The sequence below is a fragment of the Staurois parvus genome, unplaced genomic scaffold (genome assembly GCF_062004578.1).
Source record: "Staurois parvus isolate SC_StPar_1 unplaced genomic scaffold, SC_StPar_1.0 ptg000264l, whole genome shotgun sequence".
NCBI classification, from domain to species: Eukaryota; Metazoa; Chordata; class Amphibia; order Anura; family Ranidae; genus Staurois; species Staurois parvus.
Window position 1 is genome coordinate 14,425,615 of NW_028318060.1, and position 21,103 is coordinate 14,446,717.

The following is a 21,103-nucleotide window of genomic DNA, read 5'->3' on the forward strand; positions in this document are numbered from 1 at the left end:
ATGACGTGGTCAGTTTTTTTTAACTGTGCTGGGAACTCAGCCTGGTCTCAGAGCAGCGGCTCAGCAGCGCACCTGCTTGGGTATCCCATAGCAAGCTGCTTTCTTTGGAGGCACTTGGCATGAGGGAGGGGCTAGGAGGGAGGGACCAGGAGTGCCAGCGGTGGACCAGAGTAGAGGAGGACTGGGGCTGCTCTGTGCAAAACCACTGCAAGGAGCAGGTAAGTATAATATGTTTCTTTGTTTTAATTGCTGTTAATATTTTAAATTGCCTGGATAAATCTACTCTAGAAGTAGAAATAGGAAAAGAATGAGACTATGCTAACCTAAGGACTTCTTATTCAGAAGCAAATGTACATTCTGATTCCCCCATGATACCCCTGATGACTACATCAAGAGTAGGTTTGAAGACTTGGAGACCCTCAAAGATTAAGTGAGTCAGGTACTCCCCTAGATATCGCATAAATCTCCCAGCACCATAACCATCAGACTCAAACAGGACACATGTTTAAATGCTTCCAAAAGGTAATCGCAACAGAAAATAAGGGCTCCTGACAATTGCTACATGCGCTTTATTAGGATGGGTTATTGTGGGAGAGATCTGTTGAGAGATTCAACCCATCCTGCCACAGTATAACAGATCAATTCTGTTCACAATTCTGTTCCCATAGCAGTCAGTAGCCTGTAATCCGCACCTGTACGGGACTGCACTGCTCAGAAATTGGACATGACTCTTTCAATCCGCACTGCCAGTGCATTGGAAATATGTGCACAGGTACTAGGGGAAGCAATGTTATGTCACATGTAATGCGGATCCGACATGGTTTAAACCGCATCCAAACCGCATATATGTGAACCTGCACTCAATAGAAGAAAAAAAAAGGCAGGTGCCATATTTAAAAAAAAAAAAATGCTGCTCTCCACCATGCTGCCATGCTAGTGGATATCTTCAATTCTGTTACCATAAAATGGAATGAAATAATCTCAGTCAACATGAACTATTTTAAAATAGCTAGCATTATTAAATAGATAGGAAGGTATATTATATTTACTTGTTTTAAACTTTTTTAAACATTTCTTCAGTTGCATCCAGGTTTCTGGCCTAGGCCAACATGATGTTATACATTCCAGGAGTCTTGGACATTTTTTTTCTTTTATCTAGAGGAGGGGCTCTCTCAGCTAAGCACACCTTCCCGCCTGCATGCTTGAGTTAAGGGCAGATGGATTCCAGGAAGTAAATGCTTCATGAATCATCTGCTCTTACCTAAAATGACTGGAGCTAGAAATACAAGTAGAGTGCTAGAAGTGATTTCACAAAGCATAGAGACATGGCTAGACGGCGGAGTTTGCTTTCAATATTAAAAATAAATGTTTGCTATTTGTGGTGCTCAGATACAGTCTGCTTTAAACCTTTAAAAACATAATGTAAAGCATTGTATGAAAAAAATATAGGATTTCTGACTGGCAGTCCTGTTCCTGCAGTACAGTAAAAAGGACACAGGGTCTCTAGTCTTTACCATGGGACAGCCCAAAAGCAGTCCAACTCTGGCTCTGAGGAAGAGGGCCCCCCCTCGAAATGCATCAGCATTTTGGATGGTCTTCCTGTAGTTGGGACTTGCTTACGAGACCAGGTCACCTTGAGTGCATTGTGGACATTGATGTGCCTTTATCAATGAGTCATTTGTGAGTATATGTTGATTCTGTTCATACTATAAAGCTGTCACAGAGGTAATGTGCAAGGCTGGTGTACCCTCTGTTCCAGGTTTTCCAGTCATTGTTTTGATAACCTGTGATGGTGAAGAGGTACCACATCCAAAAATAGGTTATTTGGAAAAGAAAAAAAGGATTTTTAATGCACCAAATACACAAACCATGGGCCCGGATCACACTATGCAGTGTGGAACACCACATGTAATTTGCACAGGAATCGCACCGCTTCCCTGTGTGAATTACATGCAAAATGTCTGTGCAGTGCGGTTTGAGCCACACATTTTGTATGGCTCAAATCGCATCGCATCCGCTTGATATACTTATCTAAGGACGGGCCAAACAGATGTTCACCTTCAAAGGGTAGCCATTTAAGGAGTTTCCTACATTGTGGCAGAAAATCCTCTTCTGACAAACAGGAGGAAGGGTATAGGTGCTAAGCCCCTGTGGAGATTGACTACTACCTCCCTTGGAGCCAAGGCCTGAGTCTGAGTTAGCAAGGCCATCTGACCCCTTCTATACCTTGGGATCTGCCATGTGCAGCAGAAAAGGCCCCTGGAGGGGTACCTATTACCTCTGCTGTTGTACAGAAATAAAGGAAGGCCTCTAATGGAGAAAAAGAGGGAGATCGAGAGATACCGCCGCATCAAATACGCACCCAACTGAGGAAGAATGCAATGTGTGAAAGCTCAGTAAGTGACCTGAATGTATATGACTACGTGCCAAGGTGACCGCTCAGGCAGGATTCAACAGCAACAAACCAGGTCGTCCTTGTGTCTTAAATCCTGTGGGGTCTGGTCCAGCAAGGCACAGCGGTGGAGTCAGTCCAGTAAGAGCCACAGTCGCCATGGTACAGTCAGAGATCTTTATGGAAGAATCATCAAAAGAGAAACTTCCACAGAAGAAGGTAAGCTTGACTCAGAAAAGAGTGCCCCATCATATAAAGACACTAGAAAAAAAGGGAGGCTAGTTGGGAATAGGAGGGGTTATACAGTGGATGTCCCAGCAGCTTTTTGCCAGTGTCAAATCATTGAAAGTTATTTACAATTAACCCATGGTAAAGACTAAAGTTGCTGAGTCTTGTATTACTAAGAAAAGGTATCTATGAACTGTGCAAATGAGTGAATTTAAAAACTTACCCTCAACTCCATTTTATGCCAGGGTTGTTTCTTGGCATTTATCCGATATATTTTATTCTTTTTGGCCATTTCAACATATGCCTCATGACCTTGGCGAAAATAGTATACCTGGATAACAGATTTGTATAAATTGAACACAAAAAATAAGTATCCCCATAAAATGTGTAGTATCACAATTAAAAATTGTAAGATAAATCAATAAAGGAAACAATTCAAAATCATAAACCAGCTGTTACCACAAAGTGTCAGAAAGGGTCTTCAAGATTCATTACCATTATTTACAATTTTTTTTTTTTTTTAAATGTAAAATGACTACATACTTGTCAGAATGCCAATACAGTTTTGCAAGGGCAGCAGCAGATCCAAACACTGCCTTAGAAATTCCTAATTAACCATTTGCCTACCGGGCACTTTTACCCCCTTCCTGCCCAGGCCAATTTTCAGTTTCAGCGCTGTCGCACTTTGAACGACAATTGCGCAGTCATGCAACATTGTACTCATATGAAATTTTTATAATTTTTTTGAGACAGATAGAGCTTTCTGTTGGTGGTATTTAATCACCACTGGGTTTTTTAGTTTTTGCTAAACAAATCAAAAACCACTGAAAATTTAGAAAAAAATTTTTTAAATTAATTTCCGTTATAAAATTTTGTAAATGAGTAATTTTTCTCCTTCAACGATGTGCGCTAATGAGGCTGCAGTGATGGGCACTGATAGGCTGCACTGATGAGGCACTGGTAGGTGGGCATTGACAGACATCACTGATGGGCACTGAAAGGCAGTACTCATATATGGCACTGACTGGCACTGATAGGTGGCACTTATTGGCAGCACTGACTGGCACTGAAAGGCAGCTCAGATGGGCACTGGTATGTGGCATTGATGGACACTGACAGACGGCACTGATGGGGCTACACTGATCATCAGTGTAGATGTCCCTTCTGAGGAATGTCGATTACCGGCTCTCCTCTCCTCACGAGCTGTCAGCGTGACAGCTCCTGAGGAGAGGAATGCCGATAACCGGCATTTCTTTATTTACGTGTGATCAGCTGTGATTGGACACAGCTGATCACATGACTTCGCCAACGTCATCAGCCCTTTCCGCTGATCGCAGTGGAAGTGTCAAATCTTTTCAGGACAGCATGATATTTGGCAGCGACTGAAATGTTTACATGGTAGCTGCAGGTATGGGAGTGTAATCACCATCCTTAAGTCGCCTATGCGTATGTATAGTTTGTTCTTAAAGCCTGTAAAAGAGGGCACTAAATATATCTTTGCCTACGTCACCAAATTATGTTCTGATCACCTAAAACCGGTTCCCTGTTGTCCGCACCGAAACAACATGTCGGGAGAATCAATCTACATGGTCCCCTGGATCTCTTACTGGTTGCTACCTCTGAGTCCAAGTCATTGTAGGAGAGCATGACAAGGTAAGATCACTAATAGCTGCAGGGACTGTGAATTTTGACACTCTGGAAAGCACTGTTACCCAGCAGACCTGGATCATGTTAATTACTAGTCATTGATCTTGGAACACTCACAAACTGCTGTGAATCAAGCAAGGTTGGTGCTACTTATCTGTCCTGCTCCTCAGAATTAAAGGCCCTTATGTACAGTCAGGTCCATAAATATTGGGACATCGACACAATTCTAACATTTTTGGCTCTATACACCACCACAATGGATTTGAAATTAAACAAAAAAGATGTGCTTTAACTGCAGACTCTGAGCTTTAATTTGAGGGTATTTACATCCAAATCAGGTGAATGGTGTAGGAATTACAACAGTTTGCATATGTGCCTTCCACTTTTTAAGGGACCAAAAGTAATGGGACAGAATAATAATCATAAATCAAACTTTCACTTTTTAATACTTGGTTGCAAATCCTTTGCAGTCAATTACAGCCTGAAGTGTGGAACGCATAGACATCACCAGACGCTGTGTTTCATCCCTGGTGATGCTCTGCCAGACCTCTACTGCAACTGTCTTCAGTTCCTGCTTGTTCTTGGGGCATTTTCCCTTCAGTTTTGTCTTCAGCAAGTGAAATGCATGCTCAATCGGATTCAGGTCAGGTGATTGACTTGGCCATTGCATAACATTCCACTTCTCTGCCTTAAAAAACTCTTTGGTTGCTTTTGCAGTATGCTTTGGGTCATTGTCCATCTGCACTGTGAAGCGGCGTCCAATGAGTTCTGAAGCATTTGGCTGAATATGAGCAGATAATATTGCCCGAAACACTTCAGAATTCATCCTGCTGCTTTTGTCAGCAGTCACATCATCAATAAATACAAGAGAACCAGTTCCATTGGCAGCCATACATGCCCACACCATGACACTACCACCACCATGCTTCACTGATGAGGTGGTATGCTTAGGATCATGAGCAGTTCCTTTCCTTCTCCATACTCTTCTCTTCCCATCACTCTGGTACAAGTTGATCTTGGTCTCATCTGTCCATAGAATGTTGTTCCAGAACTGTGAAGGCTTTTTTACATGTTGTTTGGCAAACTCTAATCTGGCCTTCCTGTTTTTGAGGCTCACCAATGGTTTACATCTTGTGGTGAACCCTCTGTATTCACTCTGGTGAAGTCTTCTCTTGATTGGTGACTTTGACACACATACACCTACCTCCTGGAGAGTGTTCTTGATCTGGCCAACTGTTGTGAAGGGTGTTTTCTTCACCAGGGAAAGAATTCTTCGGTCATCCACCACAGTTGTTTTCCGTGGTCTTCCGGGTCTTTTGGTGTTGCTGAGCTCACCGGTGCGTTCCTTCTTTTTAAGAATGTTCCAAACAGTTGTTTTGGCCACGCCTAATGTTTTTGCTATCTCTCTGATGGGTTTGTTTTGTTTTTTCAGCCTAATGATGACTTCACTGATAGTGACAGCTCTTTGGATCTCATCTTGAGACTTGACAGCAACAGATTCCAAATGCAAATAGCACACTTGAAATGAACTCTGGACCTTTTATCTGCTCATTGTAATTGGGATAATGAGGGAATAACACACACCTGGCCATGGAACAGCTGAGAAGCCAATTGTCCCATTACTTTTGGTCCCTTAACAAGTGGGAGGCACATATGCAAACTGTTGTAATTCCTACACCATTCACCTGATTTGGATGTAAATACCCTCAAATTAAAGCTGACAGTCTGCAGTTAAAGCACATCTTGTTTGTTTCATTTCAAATCCATTGTGGTGATGTATAGAGCCAAAAATGTTAGAATTGTGTCGATGTCCCAATATTTATGGACCTGACTGTATGTCTTTGGTCAGCAAGTGGTAAATAATGCTTACTTGTTTTAAAGCTCGATCCTTGAAGCCAAAAGCCCTATAAAGGGAGGCAAATAACCACCTAGCCAAGCAGAAGTAGAGAGGGAATCCCACAGGGGAATGAAGAGAAACCAGGTGTAGGCCAGGGAGGAAGTATCGAGCAGTCAAAGATAAGATGACTGAAAAAAAAATAAAAAAAAAAAAGCTCCTGAAAGAGTTCCTGTTGTAAATAGGTAAGGACTGTCTGCAGAAGAGCATAAACCAGAGATGTAAGAGGAGAAGAGATAGACAAAGTACCCATTAAGTCAATAAGATTTACTGGAAATCCAGTCACACATTGAAGCAGCACTGGGTAATAAAGTGATGTCATTGGGAAACTAAGGCAACCCTCTAAGAGTCTCCCCATTCTCCCTATTGATCACCACACTAAGTCTCACTAGCAAGACTTCAGAGCAGGGGGAATTGACCTGCACGGACAAAATTTGAGGTGATTTGGGGGGGGGGGGGTTCCCCTATGAAAAGGTTTGGGTAAGCTTATCCGCAAGTATCTGGTAATCAGGGATATGCAAGAATCTCTAAGCAAGAAGTCAGAAGTCAAGCTGCAGAAAATCTGTGAGGTAGGAAAGTACCAAGGCTTTTTATGAGCATAGATGGGGAGGAAGCCAACCCCCAAAGAGATCTAGGGAACAGGGGGATAACCACCTTTCCCAATTAGAGTTGGTAAACATGTCGCCCTGTATTAAAGATCAAGGCTGGGGGGGTAAGATAGGATAGTCAGATTTTGGTGGTAGGTGACTTGGATATCCATAGCCATGGTTGGATTGGTGAGGGTGTAGCAGAACTGGAAACTATCTCAGTTATGAAGGTCAGCACTAGCTGTACATAACTAGAGACCAGTAAATACTGCTTCGATTAGAGTCCACAGTAGACAGCATGTTATGATAAGTTAAGGTAATAACGTCTTTAACTTGTGGTGGAGAACAATCTTGAGCCACCTCTGCATGAAATTCTGCTACAGAATGTAAGTCAGGCAATTCCATCTTTAGCCCGTGAATATAGGAGGAAAAAAGGCAGAAAAATTCTGCCTTAAACAGGCCACATGTTGATTCCATATAAAGGATCTTGAGTCAGGGCATTTTAGCAATGTTGGTGAAAGACCCTGCTCCAGAACAGGGAAACTACTATTGACATGAGAGGAACTTGGTGTTTTCTCAGGGACCCTAGTGGACCTGCTGTAGTCTTGTCTCATGTGTTCTCGTTTCCAAGCACCTGCAATCATCTATTGCCAAATGAGGGTCCTCCCCTGCAGGGTACTCAAAGAATGGAAGTGGATTAAGGGAGTTTATGGTGTCCGATATGAGGGAATCACAACCACCCATGAGCTAACTGAGGTCCAATAGCTGTGTGTATGATGAATCAAACAGCAGATGAAAGAGCAAGTGATCAGCTTGTGGTGTCGGCAGAAAATAATGACCAGAAGTGCTAAGTTAAGAGTCTAGTTATGTCACCAGAGGGGAATTTCCAATCATTAAGTTTGGAGGAAAAAAAAAAAAAAAAGTCCACCAAATTTGAACAGGTAAAACACTATAAAAACTACAAGTAAAGCCGAGTAGAAAGACAATACAACATTTGGAAAAAAATAGAAGTGCAAATCCTCCTACGTTTGTATGCATGGCGCTGTGGAACATTTTGTATATTGAAGATGAAATGTATGCTAAAGAGCCATCAAGCCAGGAACTCGCAAGTATGCATCGGGAGCTTACTTATCCCTCGCCGTGGCGGAAATGTGCAGGGAACGAGCTCTCAGTACAGTAAGTAGTATTAACAGGGCCACATATATGCATACTGCTGGCGCTGAGAGGTTAAGGACACTAGCAAAAAAAAAAAAGTGAAGCTTCACAGAGTGGATGGGTTTACATGGGTGTAACACGGGGCAGACACAGTGAAGACATTTGCCAGTGCCCCACCACCTGAAAGCAGCGGTATATAACCTACAGTTTATGAATCAATTCCTATGTAAACTACTGTAGGAAGAAGATATCACGTTACACAAGCCACAACCACATTGGTGCCAGTATTAGTAAAAGAGGTCAACAACAAAATTGGGCGTCATGGATAGTTGGGGGACAATTACAACCATACAAAAAAGTATGTTTGAAGGATATACCTTAAAAGGCATAAAAATTAGAACACACAGCACTATGAACAACAAATAAACTGGAGTCAATGGAGAATTAAAATTGACCTACAGCTACAATAATTGCAATTTCTTCTACATACTTACAGTAAATGTAAAATACATTTATTGGCATACATTACTGGACACAGAACAGGCTATAAATCATTACTATATGGGTTATGCGCCAATGGACACTGGCAGACAAAAAAAACAGACAGGAAGTCCTCCCCCATACAACCCCTCCTACACAAGGAGTACCTCAGTTTTGTAGCAAGCAATGAACTCCAGAAAGAGGGGAGGGACCTCTGTGTCCCGTGATGTACTGCAAGAAAAGGATTTTTACAGGTAAGTATGTAGAAAAAAAATCCCATTTTCTTTATCGTACATCACAGGACACACAGCAGGCTAGAATAATTACAATCTGGGATGTCCCAAAGCAATGCATTTGAGGGGAGACACCATTATCAGCCCAAGGACCTATTCCACCGCCTGTAACACTGCGGCCAAAAGCAGCATCCTCTGTAGCTCTATCATCCACTTGGTAGAACCTTGTGAATGTATGCATTGAAGACCAGGTAGCAGCCTTGCACCAACGCCTGATGGCAAATTGCCTAAGAGGCTCTCAAACTTCTGGTAGAGTGCGCTCTTACCTGAAAGGGTGGGACCTTGTCCTTGAAACCAGAGGCTTGAATGACTAACTGGCAGATCCAATGAGAAATCGTTGCCTTGGATGCCACTTGCCCTTTCCAGGGCCTTTCTGGTAGCACAAACAAGGAATCAGACCTTCTGATTTGTGCCAACCTTTCCAGATAGACTCTTGACGGCTCGCACTACATCGAAAGAATGCAGCAATTTCTCTCCTGGTGAATGAGGATTCGGAAAAAAAACAAAGGAGTAGGACAATGTCTGGATTTAATTGAAAGCTAGAAACCATTTTAGACAAGAAGAATGGATGAGGGCGCAACACCACTTTACCATGATGCAAGATTAAAAATGGCTCCTTGCAAGAAAGAGCATTCAGCCTGACACCCATCTTGCCAAAGTGATTGCAATTAAAGAAAAAAAAAAAAAAAAAACACCTTTCGAGTCAAAAGGACTAGTGTAACTTTCAAACAGCTGCTTCTGCAAGATGGCCAACATTAACGTTAAATCCCAAGGGCACAAGGGTAGCCTGACACAAGAGACTGTACAAATCACCTCCTGCAGAAAAACCCAAACCAAGGAGTGCAAAGCAATAGGCCTTTATACGGACAATGCTGAACTCTGACCCTTAATGGTGCCCATGGCCAACATTTCTACACCTGACTGGACAAAAAAAAGGGAATACTCCCAATCACATATTTCCTGGGATGTCAACCTTTGACCTCACCAGGAAATGTAAGACTTCCAGTCTCTGAAATAGATGTTCCTGGAAACCGCTTTCCTAGAGTTCAACAGTGTAGAAATAACTGGACTTAAGACCCCACAGTCCCTCAAGTTCCTAGCCTCAATAGCCACACAGTCAAATTTAACGAACATAAAAGTAGGGTGCTAAATAGGGCCCTGAGACAGTAGGTTTGGCTGGAAGAGACTATGGACCGTTCACAGCTATTTTTACGGGGCTACCAAGATCACTGGTGCTACTTCCTCCCGTATCCTGCGCAGTAGAAGCTGAATTAGGGGAAGGCATACCTTGGGGGAACTGATCCCAAGACGTCACCAGAACATATACCCCAAAAGCGAACGGGTACCTTGCTCTGGACATGAACTTTTTCCATCTTGTTGTTGAACCTGAGTGCCAACAAATTTATGTCCAGGGTACCCCAACACTGGCAAACTGCCACAAAAATCTTGGGTTGCAGGGGCCACTCTCCCAGAACCAACGGCTGTCGACTGAGAAAATCCGCCTGCCAGTTCTCAACTCCTGGAATGTAAACTGCTGACGGATGGCACATGAAGTTTCGCCCATGCTAGAATGTGATTCACCTCCACTTGGGCCATCCGGCTCCTGGTGCACTGGTAGTTGATATAAGCCATTACCGTGACATGGCCGGACTGGATCCTGACCAAATATCCGTGTAATCCAATTGTCCAAAACTTTAAAGCAAAGTACCCAAAGTTTCAGGACATCGATGGGCAGACCCTTCTCTGGTCGAGCACCCTTCCCTTGGCCTGTGGCTCCCTCCAGAACAGCCTCCAGCCAAAAATACTGGCATGCGTGGTTAATATCTTCCAAACAGTCAGCAATGGGCAATGGTCTTTTGCCTGCACTGTATCAAGGACACCCCAAATATTCCAGACTTTAAACTTTGAGAAGTTAGCCTTAGAGCCAGTTCAAAGATCCAGCCTAGGTGTTCTAGAACAAGCCACATTTCGCCTTAGGCTGCCTGAGTAATAGATCATCCAGATACCCTGGGCTCTTAGTGGGGCCAATATTGAAGCCAGAACTTTTGTGAAAACTTGAGGGGCTGTGGCAAGCCCAAAGGGCAGGGCTACGACCTGAACATGATGACCTTCCACTGCAAACCATAGAAACCTTTGAGGTGGCTGGAATATTGGTACATAAAAGGTATGTGTCCTTGATGTCTACGGACGCCAGAAAATCCCCTATCCGCAGGAAGGCTGTGACTGAACGGACTGATTCCATCCAAACTGAACGAATAGAAATTGGTTCAGAGAGCTAGTATAGGCCTCACATCTCCATTTAGTTTTGGAATCATAAACAGGTTTGAGAAGAAGCCCCTGAACCTCTCGATTGATGGCAGTTCCACAATTACCCCTTGGAACAGCAATCGACTGAGAGCTTGAAATAAAGAATTTCTCTTCAGCTGGTTTGTAGGTACATTAGACTTCAAAAACCGGGCAGATGGAAGAACCCTTGAGAAATCGTGGAAATTATCCACTTGTCCTGGATTACCTCTTCCCAGGCGCTTAAAAACTGCAAAAGCCCCCACCCAAGTAGGGGTGTTCCTTCATAAAGAGGCCAGCCTTGGAGGACTTCTGGAGCCATGGTTTCCTCTGCCCCCTCTGGCTTGGAGGCTTGCCTCTAGATCCATACGCCTGTGGGTGTCAAAACTGCCTGGTAACTAAGGAACTAGCAGTAGGAGTACTTGAACCCTTTACCACTTTCCCACAACCCTGTAGCACAAGTACAGCTACAGGGTGGCATTGATGTGCAAAATCACGTTTATGTACGTGATTTGCATTTCCGGTTAGGGGGTGCGCGTGCCGCCCTACCTGTGCAGCTATTGGTGGCTAAGGATATCAATGGGTCCTGGCCTGCATTCACCGATCGTCGGATAAAGTGGTCAGGGAAGATACCTGTGCGTAAACAATACAGGTCTCTCTCCTGTCAGCATGGATATGCTGTTTTGTATCTCTCTGCATGTCTCCCTAGTAAAAAACAGCACACAGTAAAATGCACACAGCACACAGTTAACCATTTGATTGTCCCAAATGTTAACTCCTTCCTGCCCAGTGTCATTAGTACAGGGTCAGTTCTTTTTATTAGTGTCACTGGGGATGTCAGGTACAGTTAGTTCCCACCCAGTGTCAGAATGCCAACTGCAGTCCCGCAATAAGTCGCTGATCTCTGCCATTACTAGTATAAAATAAAAATTCCAGAATATATAAACCACCATTTGTAGACACTACAACTTTCATGGAAACCAATTAATTTACACGTATTGGGACTTTTTTTTAGCAAAGACATGCACCAGAATACATTTTGGCCTAAATTTATGGAGAAATTAGATTTTTTTTTTTACATTTTTTATTGGAAATGTTTCATAGAAAATTTTTTTTGTTTATAGCGCAAACAATAAAAACCGCAGAAGTGATCAAATACCACAGAAAGAACGCTCCATTTGTGGGCGAAAAAAAAATGACAAATTTAATTTATGTACAGCGTTGCATGACCACACAATTGTCAGTTAAAGTAACGCAGCGCCGTAGCACAAAAAAATGTCCTGGTCAGGAAGGGGGGGTAAATCCTCTGGAGAGCAAGTGTTAAAGGTGGACGCTTACTTCTCCTTTTAACTGGTAGGATAGAACTCTTTCGCTCGCCCTCCAAAATTTTCTGGATGTATTTATCTAAATTATTGGCAAACAGGTGCTCGCCATGAAAAGGGAATCCAACCAGCAATTTTTTGCACAGCAATTCCACAGACAAGCTTTTCAATCATAATATTCCACGCATGTGTACTGAGAGGAGGACCAATCATGAAACTTACTGTATTGAACCAATAAGGGCATCCACAGTAAAGCACAAGGCGTGGGGCAGATTGGCCACCTCCTCCTCCTCAGCAGAATTCTCTCCGTGACCAGGAAGATTCTCAACCAACCGTTCAACACGGTCCTTCAGAGATTGGCAAACACCAATTGTGCAGCAGGCCCAGCAGGACCAATAGAAGCCTTTAGTAATGATTCCAACTTCTTATCAGCCGGGACCTTAAACACTTGGGCATTGTCCAATGGACAAGTTAAATTTTTATTCAAGGAAGACACAGCTACGTCAACCGCCAGCACGCTCCCTTTATTAAAATTTCCTCCATGGGATACAGCAAAGAAAACCTCTTGGGAGGAACAAATACTCTATTTGGGTGACCCCATTCAGCATATACCACCTACTCCAACAGCGTGTGTAATGGAAAGACTTGAGCTTATTGTTGAGGCCGCATCGAACCCAAAGAGGAGTAGGAGGCCTCAGAAGCTTGTGGAGGCAATTTGAATCCAGAGTGGACCATTTCCATAAAAGATTGGACAACAATTTCTGATATTTAGATGCAAACGTGTGTGACTGGGGCTTGTGACAATAACACTTAACCCACCAGTACAGCACCCCACCATACAAGGCTGTAATCATCATTTAGCAGCTATCACAGCCCAGAGAGCAAAAAGATGCAGCATTAAAGCAGAAGCAAGTCCAGACTGCCACCTGTGACCATACACCCATCAAGGACTTATGTGCCCAAAAGATGGCCTGCTCTGTGTCCATTTAAGCAGCCCCACATGTAAGACACTATCCACATAAGATGGCCACTCGCAGCTTCCGCTCACAAATGCGCATGCGCAGCGTGCCACGTGCATGCCTGCTGTGCGCGTCTATAAAGAAAACAGTTAATGTGCATATGCAGCGTGCCACGTGCACACCCACCGTGTGAGTCTGCGAAAAAGTCGTTACTGCACAGGCACGCCCGCCCCTGGAAAAGCCACATGCGAGCTCCTGTGTTCCAGTGAGCGGGCCTGGACTCTTGCAGCCTTTAGCTGGAAACCATGAGAAATGGTTACCTTCAACAGGAGTTCCCCAAACATACACAGAATAGATACAGTGCTCTTGATGCTCTCTAGTGGCAAAAAATTAAAAGATTGTGAATACCTGGCCCTTCCAAGCTGTCGCTGCTGTGGCTGCATAGGCAGTATTGGTGCTTTTCATAACATCATAAAAAGGCTCCCAAGTGTAGCCAAATCCTCTGTTCGTCCTATGGTAATGATGGTTTTAAAGAATGCATCACTCTTTCCTTCGATTATTGCTTTACTCTTTTTTTTCCCCCAAAGAGAAGAGAGCAAATTTACCAATCCTAATCTCTGCTAATAAACAGACACCCAAACCTTCATCCATCACGGTGGGTCTTGATACTTAATGACCTTCCAGGACTGGGTCCCCTTATGCTTTTTGGGGTCCACTCTCTTGGACCTGTATAGCACCCTGCTGGAAAAACGCCTTTGTCATTTAGCAAAAATGCACAGGAAACCGTAAGGCAGGGTCTAGTGCCAAAAAAGTTACATTGCGGGCAAAACCTCATTGAGTCCTCCTTCTTCCATACGAGGTGAGGGTACCATTCATTTTAGTGTATAGCCATCCAATGGATCCGAATAACCAGTCCCTTGATCCCTAGGACAACCATTTTTGAGACCAAACAACGTTGCCATGGGGAACTGAACTTCAGTGTCTATCACCTTCCAGACACTGGCAAAAAAACTGAGGTACTTCCTCTGTAGGAGGGGTTATATAGGGCAGGGACTTCCTGTCTGTTTTAGTCTGCCAGTGTCCATTCATCTATAGGTGACAAATAACCCATATAGCAATGATTATAGCCTGCTCTGTGTACCGTGATGTACAACAAAGAAAGGTATCTTTATGTTTTTTATGTTTGTTATCAAATTCATGCTAAAGCTCATAAAAGGAATCTAGAACAAGGGAACACAAAGGTCCAGTGTTGTCTACCAGACCCAAACCATCCAAGGGAATTTTGTAAACTCACTGCAATATAAAGCATATATTTATAAATATCAAAGATTTGCTGCATATTTGTTAAGCCAACATATTACCAAGACAGTCCAGTATTTTAATAAGCACAGCAAAGGCAAACCAGGTGTACACTGTCATTTTTAAAATGTGAGGAATTTAGGAATACGCGTTTCTGTGCATAATGCACAAAATAAGAAAGTAGTTAAAACCTGCAGGTCCAGGTAGGCAAGTGAAAGTCTAGGCAGTTTAAGCATTGTATAGTTAATTTATAATCGCTAACAAAGCAAACATTCTGAGAGAAAAAAAAATTATGGAGACAGTGCCATGGTAGTTGGTAGTTGCTGGCAGTCATGTTCACCTGAACCCCAAACAAGTAGGCAAATCAGAAAACACATTAAAACGTCAAAAAGTCCCTATCTGTAGAATTCTTCTTTCAGTAATTCAAAGTATTATAGAAAGCAGTTCTGCATAAAAACCAGGCAACTGGCATTTACAAAGAGAGGTCAGCAATAGCAGCCTTCATATTTCTTTCATGACAGGATTCCTTGAAGGTTGCTCCCCTTCCCTCTTTTAATGCTTTACTTCAGTTTACTCATTTATATAGCACAGAGACCTTCAGAAACACCAAACCATTCACATGCAGCCAGACCTTCGGAATATAAAACAACAAAACACCAAAAGTACCTCGTCACCCATCTGTGGAACAAAAGGACATCTCCTCGGAACAGTGTCAGTAATCCACGCAGATGGAAGCCACTCTTCAAGGTTCAAGCCTTGCTCTGTAAGGGCTGCAACTGCTAAACGCTGTAGAGAGAAATTTTAAATAATTTAGCTCATATTTAAAAAGATCATTCTTTTTCTCAAAATACAGATGCTGATGCAAGAGACGCCATATAATTCATTTGTAAAACTAGTCAGTGTTTTATATCACAGTACAGCAATTGCCCATAAAAAAAAAAAAAAAAAAAAAAAAACTGTATCCAAGACATATCAGGCTGTCACGTATGGCCAACTTTGCAATTCTGCTAAAGTACACAGCTGTAATGCACAGGGGTGCATTCTTAGGAGTACAGAGCAAGGTGAATGATATCATTGCCCTTTTGTGAGATTTTCATGCATCAACAGCACAGCAAATAATTGTGTAACATGAAGAATTGTTGAACAGCAGACAACAGATGTAAGATTGAGTGTTCTACATACAGTAAAAGAGAAGCATGTTGCTGTAGCAAAGGTAATATAGACATGGGTTGTAAAAGCAGACAGACAGTATTTGTTTTGGCAGCTTACACTATAGATTGGTCACCGGGACAGACATAAGCAGTGATTTATTACACTGCAGCAGAAACATACTACCTCACCTTCTGCTTCCTCTCTTTTGGCTTCTTTTTCTTTGGTGATGTAGATGGCCCATCCTTTTCTTCAGTACCCTTCTTTCTTTCCTTTTTACTCTGCTTCTGTTTAGACTTTTCAGCCCCTTCTTCATCTTCAGAGCTGCTCTCTGCTTTTTTGTTTTTAAGTTTAGGTGTTTTCTTTGGTGGTTGCAGATTGATTCCAGCATCGGCAGTCCAGTCTGAGTAATCACTTGAGTAGTCACTAAGAATATATAGAACAATCTTTCAACATATGGAAAGGCCATGATAACTGGAATATTTTTAGAATTATAAAGTTGCTACACAATATGACCATGTTGCAGTAAATGGACAGTTGTCCAAAACACACAATAATTAAACAATCTGAATTCTTAACCACTGAAAACACAATTAAGTCAGATTCAGTATAAAGACATTATACAAACACCCATTTTCATAGTGGTCCCTTCATTTTTATTGCATAGCAGCTGAGTCGAGTGTTTAAAGTGGTTGTTAACACCTACATATGAAGTGACTGGCCTCAGGTGATATACAGAGATTAAACAAATCCTCCTGCATAAGTTGTACCTGTTTACCTGAGGTATTCTCTTCTCTACATCCATTCAAAGTCAAGAATTTATAAAGCTTGTCTGAGCTGTAGGAAAGTAGGGGGTGGAGAGCTGAAGTTACACACTGCAGAGCTCAGTGAGGAGAGCTGATTGGAGGAAAGGGAAACCCCAACTTCACACAGCACACAGGAAGAGCTTAGTCTGTGTGTGTTGGTGCTCCCTTCCATCACCTTTTTCTCTTGGTGTCAGGAAAACTTGTCAGAAGTGATTTATGCAGAGGAACAAAGCAGCAGACAGAAATGACACTTTGTGCTCTAGAGCGAGACAAGTACACAATGTAGAGCAGGGGTAGGCAACCTTTCGTAGGTTGAAATCTACCTGGGCAACATGGAGAAAATAAAGGATCTGAGAGGGTGGGGGGGGGGGGTCACAGTGATTGGTCACAATGATCATACAATGTAAATAGTGTGTTTACATCTGTGAGCCCTCTCCTTCCTAAAATGAAAGAAGGGGAGAAAGCAGGAGCTGATGAATGAACAACTCTTTTGTTCTAGATCATGGCTGCAGCAGTGAGATTTGTTTTTAACCCTTTCACCTCCCCTCTCCTCCAATTAAGCTAATCTTGTGTGTCTGTTGTGACCTGTATATTCACCTCCCTTATCTTGCACATATGAACATTATCTCCTCCTTCCCATTGTATGTGACCTGTAGTTTAACCCTTTGGTTGGCAAAAATGAGATCACCTTGTGGTTTCCACATTCCAGAAAGGGGTCGTTGTGGGGGTTATTTGCACTGTTCTAGCATTTATACTTTTTTATCACTTCTAGTGAAAAAAAGCAGTATTACCCCCAAAAGAAAGATCTTACATGAAAATCGGGTACAAGGTTGTATGTCAGAGTAATAGTCAGTAAGCTATTACAGCAAACATAAAAACATGCCCTTGTAATGCAGGGGTTTAACAGACTAGTACTGAAGTGGTTAAAGGTCTGTATGAATGGGATTTTGCTCTCAGACAGGTTTAGCATTACCATACAAGTCTATGAGAATGCAAAACCTGCTTGAAATAGCTTAAATGCAGGTCGGGAGGTCAACTGTAAATGAATTCTGAATGCCCTCAGAAGAATGGATTAGAGGTCCAATGCCAAGTTCCTGCAGAATCTTCTTCCAGCTATATGTGCATATTGAGGTACAGACTTGACAGCTGGAGGAAATGTCAATGGACTGAGTACAGTGATCACTGCACCTGTGTTCCTCATTGAGAACTACAACTCTATTTGCAAAGCTGTATCATTCAATCACAGAGATCTGTCAATAAATAATGCAGTTGTGCAGATGAAGCCTCATACAGCCGTGCTGAATAAAAAAATCGGAAAGCTGCTGTGGACAAAACGATCCTCTACATGCTGATTGCCGAGCATCTCCGACGGGGAGGAGAACTGTATGTAAACAATACAGTTCTCCTCCCTGTCAGCTCGTACACACACCCCCTTCCTGACCAGGCCATTTTTTTGCAATACGGCGCTGAGTTATTTTAACTGACAATTGCACGATCATGCAACGCTGCACCCAAATTAAATTAATGTCTTTTTTTTCCCCCCCACAAACAGAGCTTTCTTTCGGTGGTATTTGATCACCTCTGCGACTGACAATTTTGGGGGAAAAAATATTTTTGCTATAAAACCTATCCAGTAAAAAAATTTTAAAAACAAATTTCATCATAAATTTAGGCCAAAATGTATTTTGCTACATGTCTTTGCAAAAAAAAAAATCCCAATACATGTAAATTAATTGGTTTACGTGACGTTACAGCGTCTACAAATGACGGTATATATACTGGAATTTTTATTTATTTTTTTTTTTTTTTAATACTAGTAATGGTGGTGATCAGCAACTTCTAGCTGGACTGCGGTGGGCATTCTGAAACAGGGGGGTACTGACTAACTGCCACTGACATCCCCAGTGACACTAATACAGTGATCAGTGCTAATCAAAAGCACTGACACTATACTCTGCTATGCAGAGCAATACAAAGAAGTATGTCGGTGCTGACAGGGGAGAAACGTGTGTTTTTTACATACAGACCTCTCCCGTCACTGTCCCTCGGCGATGAATCGCCGGTCGGGACCCGGTGATCGACAGCTGTAGCCACCCCTTACCTGGAAATACAAAATCACGTATATATACACGTGATTTTGCGCAGCTCTGCCGCCTGTAGCAGTAGTTCTGCTATAAGGTGGCGGGGAACCAATTAAACTACAGCATATACAATATTTTTTTTAAATGCACTGAAGACTAATGTGGCAAAGTACCCCAATTTAAATCAAACTTCATAAATATTCAGCAGATTACTGTATCTAGGCTGTTGGCATACAATAAACCACAACCACAGACAAAATTCCCTTTGTGGGTAAGAGTAGGAATGTGTGTCAATTGTTTATTGTATGTATTCTCATTGGTGGGATTCACTCTCATCTTCTGTTCTGGTGAAAACAGAAGAACTTAGGAGACTGCAAGTGATAGTAAATATAAAAGAATCAGAAAGCAATAAACCCCTAACCAGTGTCCACTCAAATAAAATGTGCTTTTGTTGCTATCCATACCAGAGAGAGATGTCTCATCACTCCCTGCCCTTGTGACACTCTGCAATCAGAACAGGAAGTGAGGAGAATTTTAATAGGGGGGAAAAAAACACAGATGATCCAACAAGGAAGAAATGTTTTTGCCAGAGCTGAATTTTAAATTTTCCAAATAAATAAAACCATTGTAGTAAAACAAAATGTGTGAAATCTGGAGTGTCATCATGTTGCTTACCTTGAACTGCTACCATCACTGTTCCAACCTGGTTTATCTTCGTCATCTGATGTTGCACCACTTGCAGCTATTGCTTCACTTCCAGCTTCAGCCTCCTACCAAGAAATTTATTATCACGAGTAAAACAACATGATTGTACTGTAGCCAAAGGAAACAAGGGAAAACACAAAATGAAATGCTTACATCTGAGGAGCTATTTTCATTTTCTATGTCTTCTGCTGCCCCTGCTGGCTCTTCCAGGGCAGCTCTAGTGCGATAGTTGTGTTGACTAGATAGCTGCTTTCTTGAATCCCCAGGTTCAAGTAACAGTTCAGGAGTGTGATTCTGTACACAACAAGAAGGAGTCAATGCAGGTCATAGGAAAATATTCTGCAATACACATTGGTCAGATAAACATATTTTGCAAAGAAAGACAAATTTTATTTCTTGAAAAAAAAAAAAAAATAGATATAGTACAACAGCCATAAGAGCTTTGGCAGTTGTATATAGATGTGGCCCTCGGAGCCCCCCATCTCAAACTGAATGTAGGAGTGTTGGTGTGCTTTCAGAAAGTGCATCACACCCACAAGATATAATAGTATATGGCAAAGAGCAGTTAACACACAAGAAAGCCGCAGGTAAACCATAGTGCATCAACTGGAAAGCAGCCTTATAGGGGGCTCAAGACAGTAAGGACTGGTTTACATTTCAGGTTTTGGGGAAGTAAAACCCCATAATTAAGACGTGTTTTTACCAAACCCCCCAACCACTGGTGTAGCATCAGGGATCGCAGGGGTGACACCGCTCTATGTTCCATGGGGCCTGTGTGGCCTCCCTGTCACATTCTGTTTTACACATGGACAGGAGGGGGCGACTTACAGGAACTGATCCTCTCCATTTTCTTCCTGCAACAACTGAAAGCCAGCTTCTCCTACTCTTCCTCCTGCTGGCATTCAGTGGCTGTAGGAGGAAAAATGTTCATTATGCTATTCAAAATAAAAAAAAAAAAATCTGAAATTCTGAACCATTTTCATTGTGGCCTCCGACTAGTTACCAAATCACTTAAATGGCCCTCACTCTTCAAAAGATTGAGCACCCATGATATACAGGCTCGTCTAAATCCAACAAAGTCAGCGTCTTGTATGTGCTGGTGTAGATCTTCCAAAACACAGCCACGCACTTTAGGCTTGGCTCCTACCCATGTGCAGAGACTTATGTTTTTCCACCTCTGTCTCTGCATGGACATAAAGAAAACAATTGTTTTCTATGTGCCATGTTCACAACTCAACACTGGTTGTATGTGCATATTTTTTTCTGTGCAGAAAAAAAAAACTATGAAATCAACATTGTGGTGCAAAGAGGGCACTTAGAAAAAACAGTTGGCATCTCTGTGCCCTTGAACAGACCTACACTAGAAAATCACACATCTCTGCACACGCTGCGAAAAAGCCCAAAATAATCTATGGTTTATTTCCCATATGTTTTTATGCACATATTGTGCAAACCGAGCCTATCTCTGCTTCAACCCAGAGCTCTGATACACTCCAGAATCCCACAGCACAATACTGGCCAGTATGGCAACCAATGTCTGGTATTTGCCAAGACTGAAATACAGAAAAAAAGAAAGACTTGTATATAAATGTATGTTTATGCAATCTAGATAGGCAATATTTGCATAGAAGAATGACTAGCACCAAATAAGACAGCTAAAAATGTGCATATTTAAAGACAATAAACAGCGAAATAAGAGCAGGTTTTGTATCTCAGTTACTTTTAAGCCCCATTCTAGCATTTCTACAATTATTCCTGGCTTAATGTCAAAACCTTTAGAAAGTCATTGATGAACTTGAAACACATATGGCAGACAAGGGGCA

The 21,103-nt window shown here is 42.3% G+C and overlaps 1 protein-coding gene across 1 annotated transcript in view; it reads right to left on the reverse strand.

Moving 5' to 3' along the window:
• Positions 1-21,103, reverse strand: part of PHIP (PHIP subunit of CUL4-Ring ligase complex) — a gene marked incomplete at its 5' end in the record, with an annotated part of 124,164 nt that overhangs the window by 64,810 nt on the left and 38,251 nt on the right. The window contains 5 exons of the mRNA XM_089681311.1: positions 2,844-2,951; positions 15,206-15,325; positions 15,880-16,114; positions 19,251-19,345; positions 19,434-19,574. Of these exons, the coding sequence (XP_089537437.1) occupies positions 2,844-2,951; positions 15,206-15,325; positions 15,880-16,114; positions 19,251-19,345; positions 19,434-19,574 (699 nt within the window). The remainder of the gene's footprint in view (positions 1-2,843; positions 2,952-15,205; positions 15,326-15,879; positions 16,115-19,250; positions 19,346-19,433; positions 19,575-21,103) is intronic.